This window comes from Parasteatoda tepidariorum, chromosome 3 (assembly GCF_043381705.1).
Source record: "Parasteatoda tepidariorum isolate YZ-2023 chromosome 3, CAS_Ptep_4.0, whole genome shotgun sequence".
In the NCBI taxonomy this organism is placed as follows: domain Eukaryota; kingdom Metazoa; phylum Arthropoda; class Arachnida; order Araneae; family Theridiidae; genus Parasteatoda; species Parasteatoda tepidariorum.
In genome coordinates, this window is record NC_092206.1 from 88,618,500 (window position 1) to 88,644,262 (window position 25,763).

The window sequence follows — 25,763 nt, forward strand, 5'->3', positions numbered from 1 at the left end:
TTCTTTCTGGTGATTTTCCGAAGTAGCAATTGACAGCGAATCCAGAAATTGATAAGCCTATCATTAATTTACGTTAGTGATGATGTGTTCGATATCTGATAACATTTCTTTAGTTTTCCCCCCTTCTTTTTAGAGATAATATAATGAGTGTATGACTAACTTCCTCACATTTTTTCCTATTTTAGGAAATGTATTATTTAAAATGATGTTTTTGTTATCAGGCAGGAATTTTTGACACAGGTATTATCACTTCTATGTGATTGCGGATGCTAAAGCGGGATTCCATGTCAGAAACAATTAGAAATAACAATTTTACACAGCTTTTTTTTATGAATGTGAATAAAATTATTTTTATGTCTTCAAACCGGGCACTAAAATATTTCAGACTTAGATACCTATTTACTAAATATTTTATCTCTGAAATATATTAATTAATTTCATGCGTCACGTCTGGAACTAACCACTTGGAATTACCAGTCTTACTAGGTTGAATATAAACTTTAAAAAATTCTTACTCATCTAAAATCAAATATAATTTATTTTTGCTTATAAGTTTAACAATTGGGTACTTGCATTTCAAGAAGATCTCCCATACCCACACATGTTACCTACGACGTCATCGCCAGCTAATCTTTATCAGCAAAATGGCTCATTAAAGTTGAGCTAAGTTGAAATATAATTCTTCCTCGTGTACTTCTTTTATTTAATTTTTATTTTTTTTATTTTTTTTTAAATGTATTTTACTGTTGCCGTGATATATTTTTGTTTTGTGTACCTGGCAACTTCGATGCATGATTAGTTTATGTTCCACGTGACTTCGTACCCGTCTTTGTGTAAATATACAATGAAAAATGTAAGTCTCTGTGTAAATATATAATGAAAGAATTGAAATCTTTGAGAAAGAATCATGGTGAAAGAATTTAGAATGTGGCACTTAAGAGAATTGATACTTGACGGGCTTGGTTTACTCGAAATAGAATAGAAAGAACAGTTGCTAACATAAACAAATGCCACGTTTCAACAACCAATCAGGATCGAGATACCCACACTACGTTACTTGCAGGTATCCCATTGTTATTTTTCAACTGATTATTCTATATTTTAAAGTAATTCAACGTTACAATTGGGTAGTTGCAACACACAATAGTGTCATTATCATACATTTATATGAATGTTTAATTTATTTAATTTCAGTGGTGGTTAAAAGCATTTTAAATTAAATTTATAAATGCGAAGAATAAATGAAACATATATATTTTCTAGAACTTTGAATTTAAAAATAATTTTTTTCTCAAAATGCCGAAAAGTTGGCAGCTATGTAATTGATACATATTAATGTGTCTGTAGTATAATATGACCATCTGCATCAGAGGAGAAAAAAAAATGTGTTTTCGTGATCCAAAATCAGTGACAAACTTTAGTGCTTTCAATCTAATATCAAGATGAGTGTTATTTTGTAAATTAATAAAAATTTTTACTTTTCTCAAAGACGTTGTGTTTGTCTGTATCTGATTTATATTAATTGCTATTGCAAGTTGAAATTGACACTATAATTTTAAGGCATCCTAGGAGAATATTGAAAAGGTCAAATTCACGGTTTAAAAGAAATGTCCTTTGGCATTGTTTCGTGTTATTTGTCATTTTTCAGTTTTTTTCTATTTTTCCCACTGATGTAGGTAGGGAATAAATTATAACACGCTGACAAGGTTAAGAAGGTATGTCACTGTTATTTAAACATATTTCACGCAATAAACAAACAATGAATCGGTTGATTGACTATAGTTATTTTTTTTTTCTTTATTTTACGAATTACAATATACGTATCTGATTTATCAAAGTTTTTTTTCTTCCTCTCTCGCACGCTTGGTGTGTTAATCTTTTCATCTTTTTTCATTGTAGCTGTTCTTTTCTTTTCCCTTTAATTTTTTCTTACTTGTTTGATGCGTAATGACGCTATAATTGATTTTGTTTCTTTTTGTACTGTGAAAGTTTTTTTTCTTCTATCCTCTAATCTACCGCTAATTTTAAGTCTTAAAGGATTTTTCGAACTCGAGTATTCAACCAGATATCATTCTTACTTTTTTTTAAAAATAAATAAAACGTGGTTGTTACCTAACTAGAGTATGTAATATTATTTTAGTTTTAAGATTAATCACTGTTAATATTAATCACAGAATTATCTTGTTGTTAAAAAATAAATAAAACAAAAATATTAAAAGAAATTATCATTGAAAATCCTTAGGTGTAGAAGAACAAACAAATTCTTGTTATTTTACATCTTTAAAAAAACAAACAAACAAAGCTTTTTCGAAAAGAATTAAATATTTAAAAACTATTTTTTTAAAATTTTTTTTATTGTAATGTTGAGGTTGGTCCAATTCTGCTCTAATGTTTGAATTTATTAGGTGAAAGTTGAATCCTTGAAATTCTAATAAATTCATGTATACAGGGCTTCTACGTATAATATTTAATTTTTTGTTCTAAGCCTAAAAAAACTCCTACGGCCATCAGTAAAATGATCTTAGAATTAACGGTAATAGTAGTATCCAATGAGATTCAAAACAAATAAAACTCAAAATATGAGTCAATATAAACTGACTATAACTATTACTTTTTTCTTTTATGTAATGGGCAATGCGACTGAATGCACATTTCAAATCTACCTCGGAGTAAACAAATAAAAATTATAATTTCATGCAGTTTTTTTTCACGGATAAAATTGCTTTAATGTATTCACGCTTAGTATTAAAGTATTTCAGACGTAGATATTTAGTCACTAAATGATTTTCTTACGTCATGTGCAGGTTGCACAGCGTGCGTGAATCTAGTTAAAGCTGTTTTCCGAAGGCTCTGTCGTAATATGAAATGTTTTTATGCGAATAATATGCTATTGAAAATGGCGCAAAACGTCAATATTTAGAAAAGCCACAGTTTTGTGAAAATGAAAAGCGTTGGAGGACTGCATTACCTGGGCTCCTAAAAATTTGCAAAAAACTGAGAATACGGCAGTGATTTTGATAATTTTCATCTAGGGGGGAAATGTCGCCAAATTGGCGATTTTTAGAAAAGTTTAATAACTTTAAAAATATGTAAGTTATTTGTTTTAAAGCACAGATATTTTTTCACGGCAAGATAATATCTATGTTTAAAATCATCGCATTGTTTCAAGCATAAGGCACTTAAACTGTGGCTTTTTTTTATTTTCCTTGGCGACAGAGCTTCGAGAAACAGCGTTAAGCAGCAGAAGTCAACCAGACGGACAGAATTCTTAAATCATGTTTTACCCTTGCATGACTTGTTTTACCGTTGCAAGTAGAATTATTTTATTGCATTCATAATTTTTAACTAATTAAAATTAAAAGTTGAAATTTTTTTGACGGCATGAAAAGTTTATTATATAATTTTTTTTATTGATCTAAAAATAAAAATGAATGCAATTCAACACTCATTGGAAGTTATACCTGCATGATGCTAAATGCTAAGTAATTTTATCCCTTAAAAATTTAAATAATCGCACCTGCCAACTCCCACATTTACTAGGGATCATTTTTTTGGTATAAAGTGTAATTTTTGTACCCTACTGTGTTTAACAATGTTGCTTTACGAAAAGAGAATTTGTATCCATACGCGTGCTTAGCTCTTATAATACAATATTGTTCGTATTAGGACATTGTCCTTAGATGTGCGTGCTGTCAATTCATGTAAAACCGAAATCGATTTTTTTAACGGCATATGTGCATTGACTAACCTTACAAGGAAGTAAGTTTATCACTAGGCAGTAATGATTAATTTTGTTCGAACTTTATAAAGTCCACTACGCAAAATAAACTTCTTAAATTATTTTGTAGTTTCTTTTCAACATGCATTCGTAACAATTGCCTGTTGTCATTTCTAAAAGATAAAGGCTGTCAAAAATTTTCAGCTTTGAGTTTTATGAATATGCTTTTTCAGTATCCTGATTTTCAGATCTTTATAAGCGGAACTTGGAAGCGAAATGTTTATCTCGTTACGTTTCGCGTCGTTAATTTGTTAACTAAATTAAAACTAACTCCGAGTTACGCTTCATAAATGTTGTTTTTCTGTTACTCCTTTGGGAAGGGGTATTATACCAGTATTGAATGTATGAAAAATAGTTGAAACTGAAATTCCTGTTAATGGTTCTGCTATTATGATCTAGGTTCGTTGAATATACTTGTGAACTATGTACTTTTCTCAAAATATTCTGCCATGGCGATCCATTGCGGACTAACGATTTTTAAAGAACGTGACACAACCTTTTATTAGCAGTTAAAGCGAAACAAAACAAAATTTGGGTGTGCCTTTTCGAATACAAAATTTTCAGAATTCTTTACGTTTCACCGTAAATGAAGTAAAATAAAATAATAAGCGAATAAGGGAGTAGAACTCTTTTTTAAATTTATATTCTTTTATAATTTTGCATTATTTCCATTCAGATTTTCTTTTTTTTAAAAAATTATAATTGATTTATGTGCAAATTTGAATAATTTGCATATAAATCAATATAATTATTTATATGTAATTTAAATAATTTTTATGCAAAGAAGATTTTTATATCATTTGATTGCAATGCAATAACTTACTAGTTGTCAAGTCTTTCAGACTAAGCTAGATATTCGTTAGTTTAGCTTATCTATGATATGTAATATCGCTTTCATTTGGTGTGTTTTAGTCGAATCGGGGTCTTGTACCATTCAACTTCGGGAGTTGAAGATTTCCTCGTTTTATTATTAATAATCTTAAATTAGGATTTATGTAGTAAATTGGGATTAATTTGCAGTCCTTATACTATATCTGGTCATGAATTTGTTTCTGGTGTATATAGATAAGCTGAAAATTATTGAAATAATATACCTTTTGCTACATCTAGTATCCCTTATATATATCTTATGATGTACCTCATGCTATATCTAGTCTTGTTATCAATTTTCTGGTGTATATAGATAAGCTGAAAATGATTAAAATAATATACCTTATGCTATATCTAGTATACCTTACAGAGTTCTCCCTAGGAATTAAAAAGGGCAGGGCGCTTCCTCTCTGAATAGGGCACTATGAGTTTTGAAATGGCACTCACTTATCACCTTAAAAATTTATCAAAATGTTTAATATTATGTAATAACTGAATTTTAACCCCAGCAATTTCTAAATTACCCTCCTATACTATTTTATGTGTAAACTTTTCTCGAAAGATCATTTGGGACCCGCTGATCTAGACCATCAGCTATTAATACTAATAATATAAGTAAAGCTTATTGAATAATAACAAGACGGCCGATAAATAGTATAAGATAACTGATATGAATAAAGCTTATTAAACTCACTATAATTCAAATATCAATGATTTTGAATTAATTACATATATCATAGGAATCAATGTTCGTGTTAGTGTCAATTCTGTGAAGTAGTCGCCAACACTTAGTCCCTATAACCAATTAATACCCTTTTTCATTTAAAAATAATTATTTAATAATAAAGCTTTTATACCTTACATTGTTAAAATAGATAATTAACATTGTTTTAAAAAATTATTATTAATATAACTTTGGATAAACTAGTCTAATAAAGCATGCTAAATTTTTTTTATTAGTTTTTTAATTTTATGTTACGCTCTTTTCGCTCATATTATAAGGGTCAAAATTCGAATTTGCTTTATAGAAAACCTATTTTTGTTCACAGACTATGTATGCGAAATTCTTATCGTTATATCAAAAATTATTCATGGTGTTTTTAGTTGCCACTGATCTTAATTTTTGTTTGTTTCAATTGGGTACTTGCACCTCGAGAAAAAGTAAGTGATTAAGCCTTACCATGTGATTTAAATCAGATTTAATTGGATACCTAAAAGTGACGTCACGCATGTGTTGTGTCAAACCTTTATTGGCTTCTGAATCGACAAATACCATAATTTACCTTAACCAACGATGACGTCACTTGCAGGTATCCAATAGGAGTAACCGGTGTTCCATCTTTAAGTAATTTATATTGACTGTTCTTAAATGTAATGACTGTTCCTTAGTAGTTCTATATAAATTACTTCCTGTAAAATAATTTATATAGATAGAAGTGATTGAGTTGTTGGTTTCATGTGGTTTTATCTTTCAGTCGACTCGACTTTATAAACTTAGTATTTATTCCATAAAAGCTATTAATTGTTGTTTGTATAATCTTAATCGATTTACTTGTGGAAAAGTCGTCTGCGCTGTTTTTTTTATTTTACGCTTGGCATTTATGGATGTTTAAAAATATTAATCGAAGTGTAGTTGCAATCACAATAGTCACATGATCATCCAAAATAAACAATTAACTTCGGAAAAAAGAAATCCTTCTTTAATATTTATGTTTCCAACGTATTTGTTTTATTTACTTACTCCACTTCATAATATTTATGACTATGCTATATTTAATTAGAAAATAGTCTGTATTTTTTATCTATTAAATTTAAAATAAATCTTTAATAAATTTTTGTTTAAAAAAATGCAATTTGTTAAATGGCATTATCCAAGCAAAGTGGTTGAAACGTCTTTTATTTATATCAATCAATAAAGCAGCGATTATTTTTATTTAAACTATAGATTTTAATTACCTAGATATCTTTGAAAATACACAGTACGAGTTACTTCATTGAAGTTTAAGAAAATTGAATAACATATTTTAAGTTTACAATATTATTAGCGTTTCATCGAAGATTTTATTTTTAACTTACAGAGGAATTTAGATTATTCCAGATTTTTTAGTACTTAACTGACTGTTAATGATATTTTAGCTGCATGTCGTCATATTTTTATGTTTTAATGAATTTTAATGATTTTTGAAGTTTTACGAAATTCTCTTTTTTTTATTATGACTTTTGAAACGATTTTTATTAATTTATTTATTTTGTCTTTTGCAGGGTTGTAAAAAACCCGGGTTTTTGTAGAAAAACCCAACCCGGGTGGGTTTTTCTGGGTTTTATTGGGCTTTTCTGGGTTCTATTGGGCTTTTCTGGGTTTTTCATGTTTTTATGAGAGGGTTTTCAAAAGAGAGGGCAGGGATAAGTACCTTATTTTAAAAAAACTTATTTTAATATTAATAATTAAGTTTAATTTATAAATTGACTTCATATAGATAATTAATACAAATAAATTGATGTGAAAGTCTGAAAAAAGTTTCTTCATATATCATGATACAAAATGTTATATGTACTCACATATGTCACACATTTGAAACTTATTTTAACACAGGATTACTTTTTATTTATATTTTAATCTTAAAAAATGTTAGGGGAAATTTTTTTTATTTGCATAAAAAGCGAATCAATGGCCATACAGTCAAATCTAGCCAGCAAGGTGACTCTCCAGTCTCCAACACAATTAGTTTCTTCACTGTAGGTTAATTTTTTTTTAGGCTAGATTACATATATATTTCAATAGAATAGCTCTTTCATATAACAGGGGATGAAAAAAGAAATCAATCTTAGAAAAACCCAGTAAAACCCACTTTAGGGTGGGTTTTTCAGAGTGGGTTATACCCAGTAAAACCCGGGCAGGTTTTATTGGGCAGGTGGGTTTTTTGCAACCCTGGTCTTTTGGGCTGTTTTGAACTTAGTGTTTTTTTTTCCCGAACCACAATGCCGTCGCCATATTTTAAATAATTTAGCGCACCCTCTCTTTTTTAAAAATTTTTTTTTTTTATAGCTTTATAGTCATCTTTATTACTTTTTCCCACCTGGTCCCAAATGTTTTCAATTGGCGACAACTTTTCTTAAACTTGTTTTGAATGCGACGTCTTATAAGGTCCTTTTTTTAATGAATTATATATTTTTCAATTTTTTAAAAATTTTATTTACATTTTAATGAATTACAAAAAAGATCATGACAAGTAGAAAATTACGCTGCTCCTCTAGAAAGCACCACCCCGCTCACAAATCAAAAATAACTGATATAAATTTTAGATTTAATCCATGCCAATGTTGGTGCGGTCAAACTTCAAATTCTATGAACTCTAGCCTATGTGAATTTTTTTTAACGTATAATTGGAATGTAGGAAAGTGAAAATGAAGAACGTCTAGTAAATGGCGTCAGTGTTTGGTCAAGGTCTAGTTTTCTAGACGAAAAATTGCTTCCTAATTACTAACCTTGAGGATAGTATTGTAATGGTTCCACATATTATGTAATTACGTATTCGATCTCGTTTTGATTGACTGAAATGTTCTGCTAAATATATGCGAGTAACCTTAAAGTGCTATTAAATATTTTTCTTGGATCTGTATATTTAATAGGTATAAAATTTTTGAATTTACGAAACAAAATTAAATTACAGTTTTTAGCTCCCTGCCGGCTCTTTAAAATGAAATCCTACTTAAATGAAATTTTATTTTTTTAAAAAGGAGACGTAGTGTGCGAAACTTCACAAGATTTTTTTCTTTGAAAAGAAAAAAAATGCTTTTTAATTCAAATTGCTAAAAATTTTTTTTAATTCAAATTATTTTGTAATATTATAATTACAATAATGTTGTAATTCAGAGGATAGAGGGCTCTCCTCCCAATAAGGTGACCCGGATTTGAATCTCGGCTTTGACTGACTAGTCGATACGAATTCTGAACACGGTTCGCACCAACCACAGTGACGTAAGATATATTCAGTGGTAGATGGATCATAAATTAGTCCTTTTGCTAACAGGCTTACCGTTGGAAGTTTCTTGGTTTTCTTCTCCATGTAACGCAAATGTGGGGTTCCTTTAAAAATTCCTCCACGATGGCAAATTTCTCCCAATACATGATCCAGGAGTTCTCTTGCCTTCTGTATTAGGCTAAACATTACGAAGGCACGCAGTTGAACATTGGTAGTCGTAAAGTTAAAATTGGGTAGGCTGCTCAACGAAAGTTATAAAATAAAATAATGCGATATTATTATAATGTAATAGTGAAACACAAACTAATAAAATGCTTTTATTACGTGAAAGAATTAAGTTATCAGTTGATGATATAAAAACTTATTCATTGCTTCCTATCCCCGAAATTAACAAAAAATATTTTTGCACGCTCTTTGGAAGATAGTACTTCCCTATTATATGTAAGGACAGCATATATAACTATTATATGTATAATATATATATACTATTATTATATACCATTATATATAACAACAGTATTATAAGGAATCTTGGTCAAATTAGCTAGGTGGCAGAGATGAATTAGACGAAGTTCTTTGATTTCTGCCTCAATACCTTAGAAACCTAATATATATATATATANTCCGGTTTTTTAATTAACATTTCATGAATATTTTTATTTTTTTTTATTTTTTATTTATTTTTTTTTTTTTCATTTTCCGAAAATATGTCGTTTGCGTATTATTTAATATCAGATATCTATCAGTTATACAATTTATCTTTTTTCTTACTTTTACTCGCTTTTATTTTCTTTATTCCTCGCTTTGAAACTTATAGATAGCTTTTGTTAAACAACCCACTCCTACGAAGAGACGACGTAATCTTCCTATTTAAAGTGATTTCTTCACGTCTGAACTCATGAAATTAAATTGTTGTTCCTTTTATGAGGTAATCGCCTGCATAATCTATTAAAATAAAATCAACCTTGACTCGCTTTAAACATGAAATACTCAACTTATATTGACTGCTTTAAAAATAGATCTGCTCGAATTCTCTCCTTTTTTTATATCTAATTTTGTTATCGGATGAATCATTATTTTAAGCTGAGATTTTTATCGGTGCTGATATTGAAGTTAAGATATTCTCATCACAGCAGAACGTTTTTTTTTTGGGTGAAAGATAGTGCTTTTTTTCTTCTCTCTGATATAATCTATTAGTGCTCTATGCAATTATCGCTTTTTTTGAGAAAATCGATTTTTCGCCAACATTAGATTATGCCAGTGGACGGAAATTCCGTGATGGTCTGTCTGAAGTTTATCGATCTTGGCGCGCTTGAAACGTCTCTGGTGTGCTCTAAAAAGATATCCTTATTTCATCGCTTTTCAGTTTCAATTGAGAATGTACATTGAAATAAAATTTTTTAAAAAAGAATGATGCAAAGAATACCACGATACAGAAAGAAAGAAAAAAAAAAAATTGGCTTCCTTTCCAAATCCTATATTTTGTTAAAACTGGATTTTGCTCTAAGAGCTCGCTCACCTTATTAACATTTTTAAAAAGCAAATTTTTTTTTTTGTTTCGAAAAATATATGAAGAAGCAAAATCGAATATTTTATTAGTATTTTATGTTTCCGCTGTTAATTTATACGTACAGTGCACAAATAAATAAATAAAAAAAATAACGGACTTAGACCTATTGATCGGATTTTCACGTTCTAGGACTCTCTATCTTATGGTTGGAGAGGGTGACCTCAAATAAGTACATGCAGTGCAGACGTTTAAGTTATGAAATCAAACACAAAAACGTACTTTTTCTGAGTAAACATACATCCCCCCCCAACGGATTCGGATTTCTGAAATATAGGAGATCGAAAAACTCTGAATCCGTCGAAAAAATGAAGCACGTTTTTGTGTGATTTCGTAACTTAAAATATCGTCTGTACTAATCAATAAGCATATTTGAGGTCACCCCTCGAACCGTTAAGATTGAGTCCTGGAACGTGAAGATCCGATCATTAGTTCAAAAGTTATTCAGGGTGGTCCGTTTATTTTTTTGCTCACTGTACATTACTTAGTTAATCTGAAGATTAATTAGGATGATCTGTTAAAGTGAGGAATCGAAGACTTGTTTTACCTAATTATTGTACACATTATGTGTCACCTAATTATTGTACACGTTAATGGCGTCTGTGTCACCTAATTATTGTACACATTAATGGCGTCTGTGTCGTTAAATTTCCAAAATTTGTTACTCTCATTCTTTCAACTAATTTGTTGATTGATCGATTGTGTTAACCTGATTCGAATTTTTGGATATTGAAAAATAAATAATTAAGATTATGATAATTTTTTTGGTTATTATATTTTAAATAGTTTAATTCTTTGTATTATTTTAACTGATTGGTAATTCTTCTATCAATTAATGTGTTGCTTATTTGATTGTATTAACTTGATTATTTATATTTCAAAGAGTAAATAATATGTCAATTTGAGCAAAAGAAACGTTGCTGTTATTCCAACATAGATCTTATTAATTTTCAGTTTAACCTGTGCCAAGTAGGTAATGTGCAAATCATCTAGGTAATTTGAGAAATAAAATTTTTTTAACAGTAACAGATCATCCTTTGTAAATCTGCATGTTACCTAGATGATACTCTGTGACAAGAAAAATAAGAGTAATTGGTTTAAAAGATAAATAGAAAACAAGATCTAAATTGATTGTTTATTTCGGTTTCAATAATAGTGTTTTCTTCAAATTATTTTTGTTAAGTATGAAAATGGTCTTTTTAGAAATTTTATAATGAGAAAAGTGATGATATACTGGTACAACTTTGGCATTTATTATACATAGTTATTAAGATCTACCCTTACTGCCTTGATTACTACCTGTTGTTGTTTCTTATGACACTTGGACAAGCCAAGTTTGTCAGCCATTGGCGTTTTCAAATTAAGTCAGGAAGGTGCGCTTTTCGTTTGACAAGAGAGCACCACAAAGGTGAAAGTAAGTCTTAGCTCAAAACCTCCCGGGTAGATGTCAGCACCACTCATTCGTGAGGGCACTTCAATTGTTTCGACAAGAAGGGGAAGGAAATTTTCTCCAGATATCTGTACCCATGCTATTGCTCGGCAACCGGCCGCAGAACTTTTTATTCCACAGATTTTATGAGCACTTATATAGTATGTATTCGATGGGTCTTAGCAGAGACGAGGATCAAACCCCCGGCTCCTTCGAACCGGTGTCCAGTTCTCTAACCACTATGCTACCACGACCCGATACTATCTTGTTCACTAATATAAGAATAGGAGTGACATTCTTGTATATCTTTACTTTATAAAAATTGATTGCAGCATTTATTTGTAATTTCTTATAGATGAATTTTCATTTATTGGTTTTTTAACAAAAAAATTGCCTTTTTTTTTCAGTTTCTCTTAGTAATGGCCGAGGAGAAGGGCGATGAAGAGAAAAAAACCTCTTCAGATGAAAAAAAGAATGCTCAAGATAATGAAACTAGCTCTTCTCAAAGTTCACCTAAAGGCAGACGTATGTCTCAATCCAGTAAAGGCAAACCGGGAGTTAGTAAGGTTCGATTGCTAGATGGAACGGACTATGAAACAGAAATCGATGTATGTAGAAATATCGTGCACTATTTTATGACTATTTATTGTTCTATTTGATAATTAAAATTAAATAAGCAAATTTTGATTCAAAATTAATTTACCTATTAAACCCTATTCAGGGGTCTGTTTAGAAGAAAAACGGAACCTTCACAAAATATCTTTTCATAAAAACGGACCCTTCACAAAATATTTTAACTTAAAAACGGACCCTTCACAAATTTGTTTATCTTCCTTATTGTTTTGTTAATCCAATAAATACTTCCCAGGAAGGGGTGGGGAGAAAGACAAATGCAAACGAACTAAGTTTTGTCTTCAGCAGAAGCTCCTTCCTTTATTCGCCCGAAATGAATATTCTGCTTTCAGCAGTATATTCTAAATACCAAATATTTGTATGTTGCAACTCAAAAATAGTAGCAGCAATTGCAGTTTACTTTTTAAAATTTAATTTTTTTAATTATAATTTTACAGTGTTGTGCATAATCTTCACAATTTAAAAACTCCTTGAAAAAAGTTTTTTTTGCAATAGGATCTATTTGCACAAATTCACAAAGGCTGACCCTGGTTGAAAGAATGTGACTTAGCGTTTATTTTCTATTCACAAATTACGAGTAATTTTTTCACAATTTTACAAAAACGGACCTTTCACAAAATTTCTGGACTGACCCCTGCTATTGTAAAATACATTTTATGTATATATGGCTAAAATGGACGCACATACATCTTGATTAACTTTTTATTTATTGATCAAATCTTCTCAGTGAGATATTGTAAATTCGCAATGCTGGTGTACACTTACATCAGATATGAATATTGAAACCCTTAACAATACTGACTCGTTGAGAGATAACTTTGTGCGCGTCAATTTTTTATTTATTTTTATATATATTTTTTAAAGAAATAAATAGTGTTGTGTGTTATGTTGGTAGAGTGGGGGTTGTTTATAGATTTGGAGATTATGATGGTCAATTCTTAAGAAAAAGAGATGGATGTAGTTCTTCAAATCATAAGTCTTTCATTTTTATCAGGGAGAAAAAAGTTTCTCAAATCTCAAAAGAAATAGTTAACAAACTTTGATCCCCAGTTAAAGATAGATCTACCAAGATTGTATCTCATTATACATGACGTACATATTATTATGCAAGACATACATATTATTATACGAAGTTTACGTTTTGATTTTTTTCATAAAATGAAGAAAAAAAATGTCCGACTTGTGATTTTTTAGTACTTTAATTGAATACAGTGTTTTTTAGCAATGCTTTCCACATATTTTTGTTTAATCGTGCATTTCTTAAAATATGCTGACAAATCGTCATTCCAATTCGGCAATCCAATTCAATATTATTCATTCTGATTGAGGGTCACATATCTGAAATATATATCAAGCAAACTAAATTGAATAATGGTTTTTAATTGTATTGATTTGTGTTCAAAATGTCTTCCTTAGTATAGGGAAATGCTCTATTATTAATTAATGTATGTCAATAATTATTCTCTAATAAGGCTTGGATTGAAATTAATTTCAATTTTCCTTCATATATACCTTTTTGAGTTAGAATAAATGACTACTTAATAATTTATCAAAATTGTCCACACTAAGATGTTTTTAACTGTAATAAATGAAGATTAACCAAAAAATTTTCTCAAATATTATTGTTTAATAAACTTTGCTTGAATGCAAAATTAACACTTTCTAAATTAGTTTGCATATTTTTATATTTTAGAGAGCCAGCAAGGGAGGTTACTTATTTGATAAAATGTGTGATCAATTGAACATCATGGAAAAAGATTATTTTGGCTTAACTTTTCGAGACAACGAAGACGCAAGGGTAAGTTGCTTTAATTTTTTAGTTATGGTTTTCCAAATAATATTGCATTCTAAATGTGTGTCATTTTTCTCTTTTCTAGAATTGGATTAATTTTGACAAACGAATAAGCAAACAAATGAAAAGTATGTTGTCTTCTTTCTAAATAAATGTATTTCTATGATATTGTTTTTTTAGAATTTATTTTCTATTTTAAAATTCTATTTAGTTCTGATTATTATTATTTTTTGTGGTTATTAGTTTTTATGATATATTAACAAAGTGGAGAAATATTTTTTTTGAACTTTTATACATTTTTTGTAGATCTTCCTTGGGTATTTTCTTTTGAAGTAAAGTTTTATCCTCCAGACCCTGCTCAACTACAAGAAGATATAACTAGGTAAAGCTAAGATTTTCTTACTTATTAACAGAATTAGATAAAATGAAAAGCTCAGCGAACACAATATCTCAATAAATAAACTTTCTGCACACATTGATTAACTCTTGTGACTGGTTTCATCCTTGTTGCGCCACCTCCTTTTGGCGAAATTGGTTTGAAAAATCACAGATTTTTTTAAAAATGTTTACTTTTTATAAAACTATATTGATTCATACCACAGGGATGAGTTTATTAAATTGCCAAAGAAAGCTGAAAATAGAAATCCAAAATTTTTATCTAATGTATCTCAAGTTTAATTTTAAAATCGAATTACTAAGAATCTCGAGGTTTGATTTTGACATTGTCTGAATACGAATCTCGATATTTCATTTTAAAATCGTGCGAATACGAATTTCGATGTATAATCTTTAAGTCACTTAAACATGAATCATTAAAGTGGCTTTTAAATTGTGTAATTACCAAGCTCGATATTTGATATAAAATCGTGAAAATACAAAAATCATTATGTGCGAGTCAAGTCTTGATCGTATTGGTGGCTGGTCACTTTGTTCACCTTCAAAATATCTATTCAGATTTTAGGCATCAGTAGCAAAATGAGGTCTGGCATTGTCATGTTCTAGACATCAGAAGACCATGTTATTTATTCTATGTTGCTCTTCTAAGTTTAGTTAAAATCAAGCATTACTTTACTCAGTCTTATAAATTGTTTTAAACTGACCTTTATTGTTTAGCTACACCGATTAAAACTTTTCGAATAACCCTCATAAATTTCTATACTTTTATGATTTCACTTCTTTTTTGTATTATGTTTTTCTATTGTAATTTATTTAAGGAAATGTATTTATCATTCATTCCAAAAGAATCCTTTTGTCTTACACAGTATTTAAGACAGACTGAATGACCTCATGGGAAGATTATTTATTTTTTCTGTAGCTAGTAAGTTTGTAAGTACAGTAGTGAACCGATTATCCGGAACGATCAGGACAATCGCTATTCCAGATAACTGATTTTTCCGGTTTTCTGAGTCGCTACAAAAAACCGTTTTTTTTGTTGTTAAGCCCAACAAAAAACAAAAAAAAAAAAATTGGAAATAATCTTAAAAAGAAGAAAAAACAATGAAGTAATACACTAATGATTATTTCCAAAACGATGGTAAGGTAAACATCTTTCAAAAAAGAAAGAAAAATCCTAAAATCTTATGGGGAAAAAAATTTTTTTTTTAAAAAATGCCGGGAAAATTTTTTGAATTTTGTTACGGTTTTTTGGTTTTTCGGTTTTCTGATTTCCGGATAACAGGTTCTGTACTGTGCAATATAAAATTTAAAAATGTCTAGTTTTCTAATCTGCTATATTCTTTGTGTATTTTTTATGATATTGTGATCTATAATAACTGATATGCATAATTAAGATAAAAAAAAATCTTTGTCTTAATTTCAAATTGTGTCAAATTTTCAATTATGTAACGAATTGTAATTCTTTCTGGTAATTAATCTCATTTCTCTATGTATACATCTTGGTTTTGCTACTTAAAAATTTTGAAATTATGTTGAATATATGCTTATATTTGTATAGATGATTTTAATAATTTTTGTACAATTAACTATGTTTTTAATTGTATATATAATTTTAATCATTTTTATTCAATTTTTAGTTATATTTCTTTTAAATTGGTATTTACTTTAATCAGTAATATCCATGTAAACATATTAAGTACAAAATCATTGACTAATCTAACTGGGAAAGAATAGTAATAAAATCCTGAACTTAGCATTTTCAAAAAAAATTATTTTAAAACTTTCAAAATCCATTTATATGAGTTATAAAGTTTTTAAAGTATTAAAATGGATAGTTCATGTAAAGAATTACGTTATTTATTCAAAACTACTAACTGCCAGATGTTTTTTAAGGGATTTTATTATGCTATTTCTACCAAGCTTGGCTTATATTTCTTCCTATACCCTTGAAAAAGAAATGTTGTACTGTAAAGAGCTGTCACCCAAAGTTTATTAAAAGCAATAAAACAAAACTAAATAAAAAAAGTAATAAAATAAATGTAAAAAATAAATAAATGTAATAAAATAAATATAAAATGTGTGGTTGTAAGTCTAGAGGACTCTTACATATTTATTTACATCTTAATTTGTTAAAAGTATTACCAACCTTTTTTGATTGTTTGGATGTCAGTTTTGTAATGATACATTTTTGATCCACCAAATGAATATAATTTTTTTTTATTAATTTTATTATTATTTTGCAGGTATATGTTGTGCCTACAAATAAGAAATGATATACTTTGTGGAAAGTAAATATTTTTTTTAAAAAATTATTTTGTGAACTTCTAATGTTTTGACAGAGATAATTGATTATTTGTTTTTAATATTATATAGGTTACCCTGTTCTTTTGTAACACATGCTCTCTTAGGCTCTTATTTAGTGCAGTCTGAATTAGGTGATTATGATCCAGATGAGCATGTGAATAATTATTTATCAGAGTTCCATTTTGCTCCTAACCAAACACCAGAACTCGAGGAAAAAGTAGTGGAATTACATAAACAACATAAGTAAGTATATTCATTTTTATTGTGGTTATTCTAGGATAAATAGTGTAATAAGTAAATTATTTATTTTTTGACCTTACTATTCAATTTGAAAGTTTAAGAATTGTTGATGTGGAAGAAAATTAATTTTCTGCATACAATCTTGTTTATCAAATTGTGGGAATTGAAAGGAAAACTATCCTTTTGCAGATTATTAGTATTTAATAAGGCAATAACAATTTCTGTTTTGTTACTGATTTTAAAGTTAGGTTCAACGGTCATTCCTTACTAGAGACTGATATCACTCACCCATCTACACTGTGTCAATAACTATTTTAATTATTAAACAGAAATTCTAACTGTTTTAAAAAGCTTTTAAAAAAATACAGGTTCAAGCCTTATTAAAATTAAAAATTCTGCAAAACAGAGCTGAAATTTGTTTCATAAGTGTGAGACCACTTTAAATAATAATTCTTGTAGAAATTTTTCATTTGCTCTCAATTTCATTAGGTAACTTTTTCTTTATGTTAAATGACTTAAAATTTTTTATTTTATTTTGCAGGGGTCAAACTCCCGCTGAAGCAGAATTGCATTATTTAGAAAATGCTAAGAAATTAGCCATGTATGGAGTAGATTTACATCAAGCAAAGGATTCTGAAGGCATTGATATCATGCTCGGTGTTTCTGCATCAGGTTTACTAGTTTATAGAGACCGTCTTCGTATAAATAGGTTTGCATGGCCAAAAATCTTGAAGATATCTTACAAGAGAAACAATTTTTATATAAAAATACGACCTGGAGAAGTGAGTAATTTGGTTTAACTTAATTTAACCCTGATTTTTTTCAGTTATTATGACAAGAGTTTAAATCAGTTAAATAGTCTTTAAATCTTTTAATTTAATGAGCAAATTATTGCACCTTTACACCCTTTCTAATTTTTGGATTACTGTTTTAAATTGTTTTGGTTTTTTACCAAACTCATCCCCAGAAAAAAGTTAAATATGTTTATTTAATATTTTAGTCCTTTTATTGACATCAAAGATAGATATTATAATATGATTGCTCTCATAAAGAGCTTTACAACAAGCTCGTTATGACCGCAATGTCATCTGTCATTATGTGTTGTCGTTGTAATGGATTTAGACTGTATATCATATAGTCTGCTTATAGTTTGCAATATAAAGCTTCACACCTGACTATAAATATGTTAGAAAAAACATGATCCATATATTGTTATTTCTATGGCATATCTTTTATGTAGATAAAATTGTTTTCTTTTTAAAAAAAATTTAGTCTGTCTAATAGTTATCTATGTAAAAATAATATCAAAAAAACCTAATGGAAGCTAAAGTAATTTTTTATTTTTAATGTGCTTAATTATGTTACTTTGCATTTGATTTTTTTGAGTCTTAAAGTGTTAGAATTTACTTACTTTTTATTCTTACAGTTTGAGCAGTTTGAAAGTACAATTGGTTTTAAGCTTCAAAACCACAAAGCAGCAAAAAGGTTATGGAAAGTTTGTGTGGAGCATCACACATTTTTCAGGTCAGAATACAAGTTTCTTTCATGTTCTGTAAAATGTAGTTTAAAAGCTTGTAAATTGCTTCAAATGTTTAACTAAAAGTATAAATCAGAAGTAATGTAGAGTAAATACAACTAAGCAGTATAAGCAGTTATTTTTCCCAACTGCATGCCCCCTCCCTAAAAAAAAAGACAGAGATATGGATGATAACCGAGCTTTCTTCTCAGTTCAATGAACAATAATAATTAAATTGTTCTTTTAATTTAATATTCTTAAATAATAACTTTATTTTAAAAAAAATGTTACTGCAAAACACAAAATAAAGCCACAAAATGAAATACAAATATCAAGTAGAAACTAATTTTAAACCTTCTTTACACATCACCTGCTTCTAACAGTGTTCGAGAAGGGCGCCCCACCCCTCATTCTCTTTGATCCCTATAAATGCGCCTTCCTTGCCCTTTTTGTAAAAATAAGCCGCCATCCTTTCAAAACACAGCCTTTTATTTTATTTTTTCTGGAAAGGAATGTTTCCTTAACCACCTGTTTTAATATGAGATCCATTTCTGATTTATTTTGTTATTGATGATTATTTAACTTTAATTTTTAATTTCATTCCTTCATTTTAGTCAGAGTTTTCTTATGTTGTCTAGTTATATATAATTGAAATTCATATGAGATTTGGGTTCAGAGATACTCACATCTTTTATTTGGGAGAGGCGTGTATTAATGAATTTTTTTAGTGATTTTAGGTTTTACCATAAATTATTTTTAATAAATACCTTTTTATTTGAAAATGCACCTTTAAATGTTCACTTTCTCATAATTTTCAGCTTAAAATATAAAAAATAGCTAAAGTTGTTCACCAATTAATCCCTTTTTTTAATAAATTTTTTTTGAAGAAAATTTATACGCAGAGATTGTCTTTTAGCTTGTCTCTAATTATTTTTCAAAAAAGTTTCAACTTTTTCTGTTATTTTGATAATGAGTGAGAATTACTTTGTGAAATATGCACATAAAATAGTACAAAAGGGTAATTTAAAAATTGAGGATCAAATTCAGTTATTACATAATATTACATAGTTTGAGAAATTTTGATGATGTTTTTTCCTTTCATAACTCAAAGTGTCCTTTTCTGCGAGTAAGCCCCCTGCCCTTTTTTTATTCCGAGGGAGATCTCTGACTCTTACATTTATTTTACCAACTTTATTTAAGATTTTGAAACTGATGTTAGCGTTTGCTTTCACACTGCTACTTCAGCCTGTGTTTTTATTATTTTCTTTGAACAGTGATTAGAGTAAAATTTTTTACTAAAAGTGAGCATGACTAGGGGATTAAATAAAAAGACAATCTAACTTTGTTTGATAATAGCATTTAGGTCTGATTAACATTTAGGTCTCATCAAAGATATTCAATTTTCTTTTTTACCCATTCAGCTTTTTTAGTACCATTCTTTTGACTCACCCGTTGAAATTTAAGGAATGCTTAATCATTATTTCTGATTAAATGTTTAGATGACCCTGGATATAAATTTTAGTCTTGATTATTATTGTTCTAAGATAAAGATCACATGTAAAAATTAATATTTTAGTACGAATGAGTCAATGAACAAGTAGTCAAGGACTCGAGAATGGCTCGTGTTCCAAGAGGTAAAATATCTATTATACAGGGATTTTTAGTTGATCATGGTATACATATTTATTTACTCTCATTTGCAGAATAATTTTCTCTATGTCGTGTCCGAACAGTAGTATTAAACTTAGCAAATAGAAACGAATTTCAAATATGAATTAACAGTTCAAATTTTCGCTTGCAATCCTCAATTATTTAATGGTTTATAACCATTTTCCTATGTCGTTGTTAATAACATAATATATATTTAAAACTATATTTTGCCCTTTTTTTTAAAAAAAAAAAAAAGATATTTGTTCTAGATATACCTACCCTTGCAAATATTATTTTTAAAAAAATTGTTTAAAATGGTACATTTGAAGTTTCTTACATTGTAATCTTATCCTGTTTTAATTGTTTTGCTTAATTTGCTTTTTTCCACCAAGCATACTTAAAAACAATTATCTTTTTATGTACTATATTGTTACTTTATTACTTTTTAACAATAATTGAAAATGCATAGTTAGAATTAAATTTAATATTTGCTCTAAAATATTCAAAGTTTACTTGTTTGTTTGATTGTGAAATATTTCCAATAGGTTGAAGACACCTGAAGTGCCCCCTAAGCCAAAGCTCTTTTTGCCTAGGTTTGGTTCTAAATTCCGATATTCTGGTAGGACTCAATATCAAACAAGACAAGCGAGTGCATTGATTGAGCGACCACCACCACACTTTGAACGAACCCTAAGCAACAAACGCTTTGCCTCTAGGAGCATGGATGGCGGTATGTGGTGTTCTATTTATGATATGACTTTCTAAATTGTTTATTCTTGAAAATAGCTTTTATATGTAAATGAGGGTTTATAAGATTTGTAAAATTAAATGTTGAGTGTTAAGTTATTCTAGTTTTTTAAATCATTGTTGGATATACTTTTGGGTATACTGTTGGATGTATATTAAATATATTTTTGTAAAAAATATATTTAAATAAAATTGTTTAAAATTTTATAATTTGTATTTTAATTAAGCTAATTAAATTATGTTGTATTAGGGTTGCAAAACCTTTTTTGAAAAAGTCAGAGGCTTTCAAAGCCTATGGCATTATAAGGCATTTTAGTGTTAATCTCTGTGGCAGATTTTTTCAAGCTTTCTGTGACAATTCTCTCTAGAACTAATACCTCTCTGAAAGACATTTTTTATAGTAGCAATATGTTACTAATTTAAAGTGGCAAAAGTGTTTCCCGTTTGCAGAAAGAAAAAGAAAGCCTTCATGTATAGAATAGAACAGTATAAAAATTTTTTTAATTACAAATTTAAGAAATTTTGTTTTAGTTTTTTTAGTCTAAAATTTTTTTTTAGTAAACAAAAAATACATATTCTAATATTGGCGACATTCTCCTGTTCTAAAAAATATTTGTATGGTTAACTTTTTTAAAATTTTTGTGATTTGGAAATTATTTTTTATAATATCAATCTGAAATTCTGGCTAAAGCCAGGCATTGCAAAATTTTTTTATTCTCAAAGAAAGTAAGAAAAGAAAAAAAAATCCTGAGCGTTTCCTCCGATATGTAAGAGAGACATTTTTTAAAAATAATTCTGCAGAAGGGAAATAAAAAGTTATACTAAATAAATGTATATCAAAAAAATTCTGAAAAAAATACAAAACTTTTTTACTTCCCAAATAAAAGAAATCTTTCTCTAAGAACAATAACGTTCTGCGGCAGTGTCGCAGTTTCACCATGATTCAGCCACGGGGTGTTAATTTTTTGGTAACAATAAAGTGGGTAAAAATTGAAAGATATGGTACATAAAAAAAAAAGAGTAAATATGCTTTTTTTTTAAAATTTGGAAATGCTCCTTGTACCATTAAACTTCACTTTGAACTCTACCCAACCTACTGCTTTCCTCAATAGAATAATTTTTGGACCACAGGTTATGCAACTCTAATTGTATAATATAAAGATAGTAACTGAAATGTTAAATGCTTTAATTGAGATATTTATTATTGAAATCAGCTTGATTGACTTTTTTGTATGAAAGACAAGCGATCTTTTGGGATACAATTCTGATTAAGTAATGTCAGCTTTAATATCGCAAATAGTATATTAATAAAAACCTACACTTTCTTCAACGAGAATTGAGAGGAAATAATGAAAAGGTTTGCTGCTTCTTATCGGCACCCTTAACTACGTCTGCCAGTTTCTTTTCTTACTTACCATTGCTCAGATTAGTGGTGTTTGTCAAATTCTATGTCAAACAAGCGCAGGTTATACCTATACTCTGTTGCATGTTAAGGAAAAAAACCATTATATTTAAAAATTATATCTAAAAATATAAGTCTTTGTTTGCATTTAAAGAAACTGATTATGAAAGAATAATAAATATTGTTTTTTGCTGATGATTTTCTTCTAAAGCAAAATAAAAGTTTAAAAAAAATCTTTATCTCGCATTTGATTTGTTAAGAGCATGTCAGCATAAGATGTGCCATTTTTAGCGGTCCAATCAAATCCAGTGCTCTTGCAATATCATATAGTTGTTACTTTTCCAAGATACCCTTTTTTAATAATTCTATGATATATATCATAAAAGGTAGCACTAATGATGGATATTTATATGGATATTTGAAAGGATATTTATATAATTTGATAACTAAATTAAATGGACTAACTATATGCAGTCGTGGATGATTACTTAAATCCTATACCTTAATGGTCTTTTCTCACCATTCAAAAGAATATATTGTCCGTCACCTTTGCTTACTTTTGCTGTCAGTTCTTCCTGAACAAAGTATCGATGGATTTCGGTGCCACAAGATGCAAGGGTTAGGTGACAGAGACAGTAAAAACAGAGATGTCAATCTGTGTCTCTATTTGTATTATCTCTTTTTTTACCTCCCTGCAAATTAATAATGCTGATGAAAGGATTTGCACAGAAAAGTGTCTTGGTTTTAATCAATATACTATTTGTGATTATATTTTTGTTTCAACAGAATCATAAACTTCCCATTTTGTATCTTTTCCTGATCAAAAGTAGCTCTTTAGTTTGTAGATGAGATGTGTATATCTCTTTTAAAATTTCCGAAAAAGGATCAGGCTGGTTTTCTTACTGAATGTCCCAAGTATTTATATGATTCTCTTTAGAGTGGCTGTAACATGTTTAGCTCTTAACATTCTCCTTATTACTTACCCTTGGCTTTAGTACAATGTACAATATTTCTAAGTGAAACGCTAAATATTTAGTTTTGAAATAAGTAATGTATGAAAAAAAGAAGTAGTATTTCAAATAAAACCTCTTTAAATCTAAGGATCTGAATTTCAAAATGATAATTTAGAAAAAAAGTATTTTATTTATTTCATCAAAGAATATCTTTAAAAATTTTCTGCCTAAGTAACATTAGATTATTATTTAGCTTCTCAATCAATTTTAAATTAAATTAATATGGCATTAATAATTAATAAAACCACATGAACAGATAGTGTCCTCAGATAGTGTACCATATCAATTTACCTGAAAAATTAATAATTACTAATATTAATGCAGTATTGTTAAAGTTGCCAGCATCAATTTAAAACATCATTTGGTTTGGCATATTGCGTTTTATTTGAACCTTGTGCCAATCAAATCCCTCGTGATTAAATTATATTTTTAAAACTATTTAATTCTGAAATTTAGACAACAGGATGTAAAATATTTCAATTAAATATTCCTTACCCTTTTGTTTGTTGGCAAAAGCATGCTACGTTCTAAGTGTTGAAGTTCAGCTTTTAAAGTATTGTTGCTGTTTTTCTCTGATCTCTTCTTTCTCGAAGTATTGTTTGGTAAATTTGCTTTGAGCTTTTCTTGCATCTATGCATTCCAAAAAATATTTATTATACATATTACACTGACTTGAAAGCTGTTTTTGTAATGTGAACATAAAATATCTAAACTAATTAACCCCACCTATTAAAACCAGAAATTTTATAAATAAAGAAAATATTGTTAACGATCTTTAAATTAATTTTGTTAATCTATTTTATTATTAAATAGGCATTATTTTGTAGTTAGGTTATTCTAAAACAAATAGTAACATAAATTATTAACTTTATTTAAAATTGATTATTGTAAGAGAATTTAAAATTTTGCACTTTTTAAAATACTTCGTGATTTGTAAGAAAAAAGTGTCTCTAAAAATCTGAATCTATAATACAGTACTGACACTTGAATGTAGTATTGATACAGTATTGACAATGAATGTATATTTTTAATAGTCTTGAAGTATTTATTAATTCAAGTTAGAATATTTTATTTAGTCATTTGTTCTAAATCTATATATTTATGATGTTACTCTAACACTTAAACTATACTGAGTTAAAACAATGTCTTTGGTCATTTTATAAAACCTGTTGAGCTATTTATATCGTTAAAAAGACCCAAACTGTTTAGATTAAATGTGTATTTAATAGTAATTTTAAGCTCTATTAAATAGATGCAGAATAATGGATGAATGCAAGCTAAATAAAATATGCCTGTTTGTAATATATTAAAAAAATATAATTCTTCAAAAATATCATAATTGTAGGCATTTGGCTGTTGGCAGAATGCATTTCTTTAAAACATATTAGCTTATGTAAGCAATTTAATGTTAGCCTCTCTGCTAGAATTGATATGCATGTTTTTGTGTGTTTACTTACCTGCTTTGCTGTTGCCCTATCCTTTTCCCTCTTTGAACTGTGTGTGCCTTCCCAGCCCCAGGCTACTCTAGAGAGCGCCCCTCTCCTACACAAAGACCAGACGAAAGCAAGCGCCACACTCTTTCAGGTCCTCCCAGCAGCAGAGGCTACCCCAGCGATGAGAAGATAGACGAGACTGCTTCATCCCTCACCAACACTCCGGAAGAAAGTTCCCGATCCGAAAAGATTAAAGAAGTGGAAGTGGAAAGAAAAAGCAAGGTATGTTGAAATGACGTCACAATTTTCAATCACAATAGTTTGTCTAACTTTCAATTTATTTATTTGGTACAATAAATAAATACTGAGTCAGAGTTTAATAAAAAGAAAAAGGTACTGTCTACAATTGTTGAGACAATTGCTCGTTTGTGACACTAGTCAGACAATAGGATGCTTGTAAAGAACCATTGGCGGTTTGGAACAGTTGCCCCAGCACATCTTATCTGACATTTTAACAACACAGTTAAGCTTAATAGATTGATTCCAATTGAACTTATTAACTTTTTTTTCAGAATAACTATCTTTTTTTAGTCATACTTAAGAATTGAAGAGCTTCTAGTAGGAAAGGAATTCTAGAGGGAGAAGTTATATTTTTGTAAAAGATTCTGACTTTTGAAAGATTTATTTAACTATATAACTTTCTTATTTTGTCAAAATTTAAATTTTGCAGATCTCAGTGAAGGTAAATTTTGAATGTTTTCAAAGTAAAAGTATTTTTCTCAAATGCATTCAGAAACTAACACTTGACTTCAAATAAAAAAAAAAATTCTGCAACTAATTAAAGTGTGAAGTTATGACACAAACAGTTAAAATTAATATTAGTGATTTATAATATTGCCAGATTAGTGATTTATAAATATTGCCAAACGTAACGGGATAAGGAGAAATTTGAGTCCATTAATGGCTAATGGCTCCTTTACGAAACTTTTCATCATGACAAAGAACTCTTC

The 25,763-nt window shown here is 28.7% G+C and overlaps 1 protein-coding gene across 5 annotated transcripts in view; it reads left to right on the forward strand.

Moving 5' to 3' along the window:
- LOC107455995 (band 4.1-like protein 1) overlaps positions 1–25,763 on the forward strand; it is a 66,440-nt gene that overhangs the window by 26,445 nt on the left and 14,232 nt on the right. For 3 of the 5 annotated variants that reach the window (XM_016073755.4, XM_016073753.3, XM_016073759.3), the window contains exons 2-11: positions 12,035–12,235; positions 13,954–14,058; positions 14,138–14,180; positions 14,359–14,434; positions 16,692–16,736; positions 16,822–16,995; positions 17,534–17,774; positions 18,419–18,516; positions 20,704–20,888; positions 24,833–25,035. In XM_016073755.4, coding sequence (XP_015929241.1) covers positions 12,047–12,235; positions 13,954–14,058; positions 14,138–14,180; positions 14,359–14,434; positions 16,692–16,736; positions 16,822–16,995; positions 17,534–17,774; positions 18,419–18,516; positions 20,704–20,888; positions 24,833–25,035 — 1,359 coding nt within the window. In that variant the 5' untranslated portion in view covers positions 12,035–12,046. The remainder of the gene's footprint in view (positions 1–12,034; positions 12,236–13,953; positions 14,059–14,137; positions 14,181–14,358; positions 14,435–16,691; positions 16,737–16,821; positions 16,996–17,533; positions 17,775–18,418; positions 18,517–20,703; positions 20,889–24,832; positions 25,036–25,763) is intronic. The other 2 variants (XM_071178942.1, XM_016073754.3) reach the window with 1 other exon arrangement.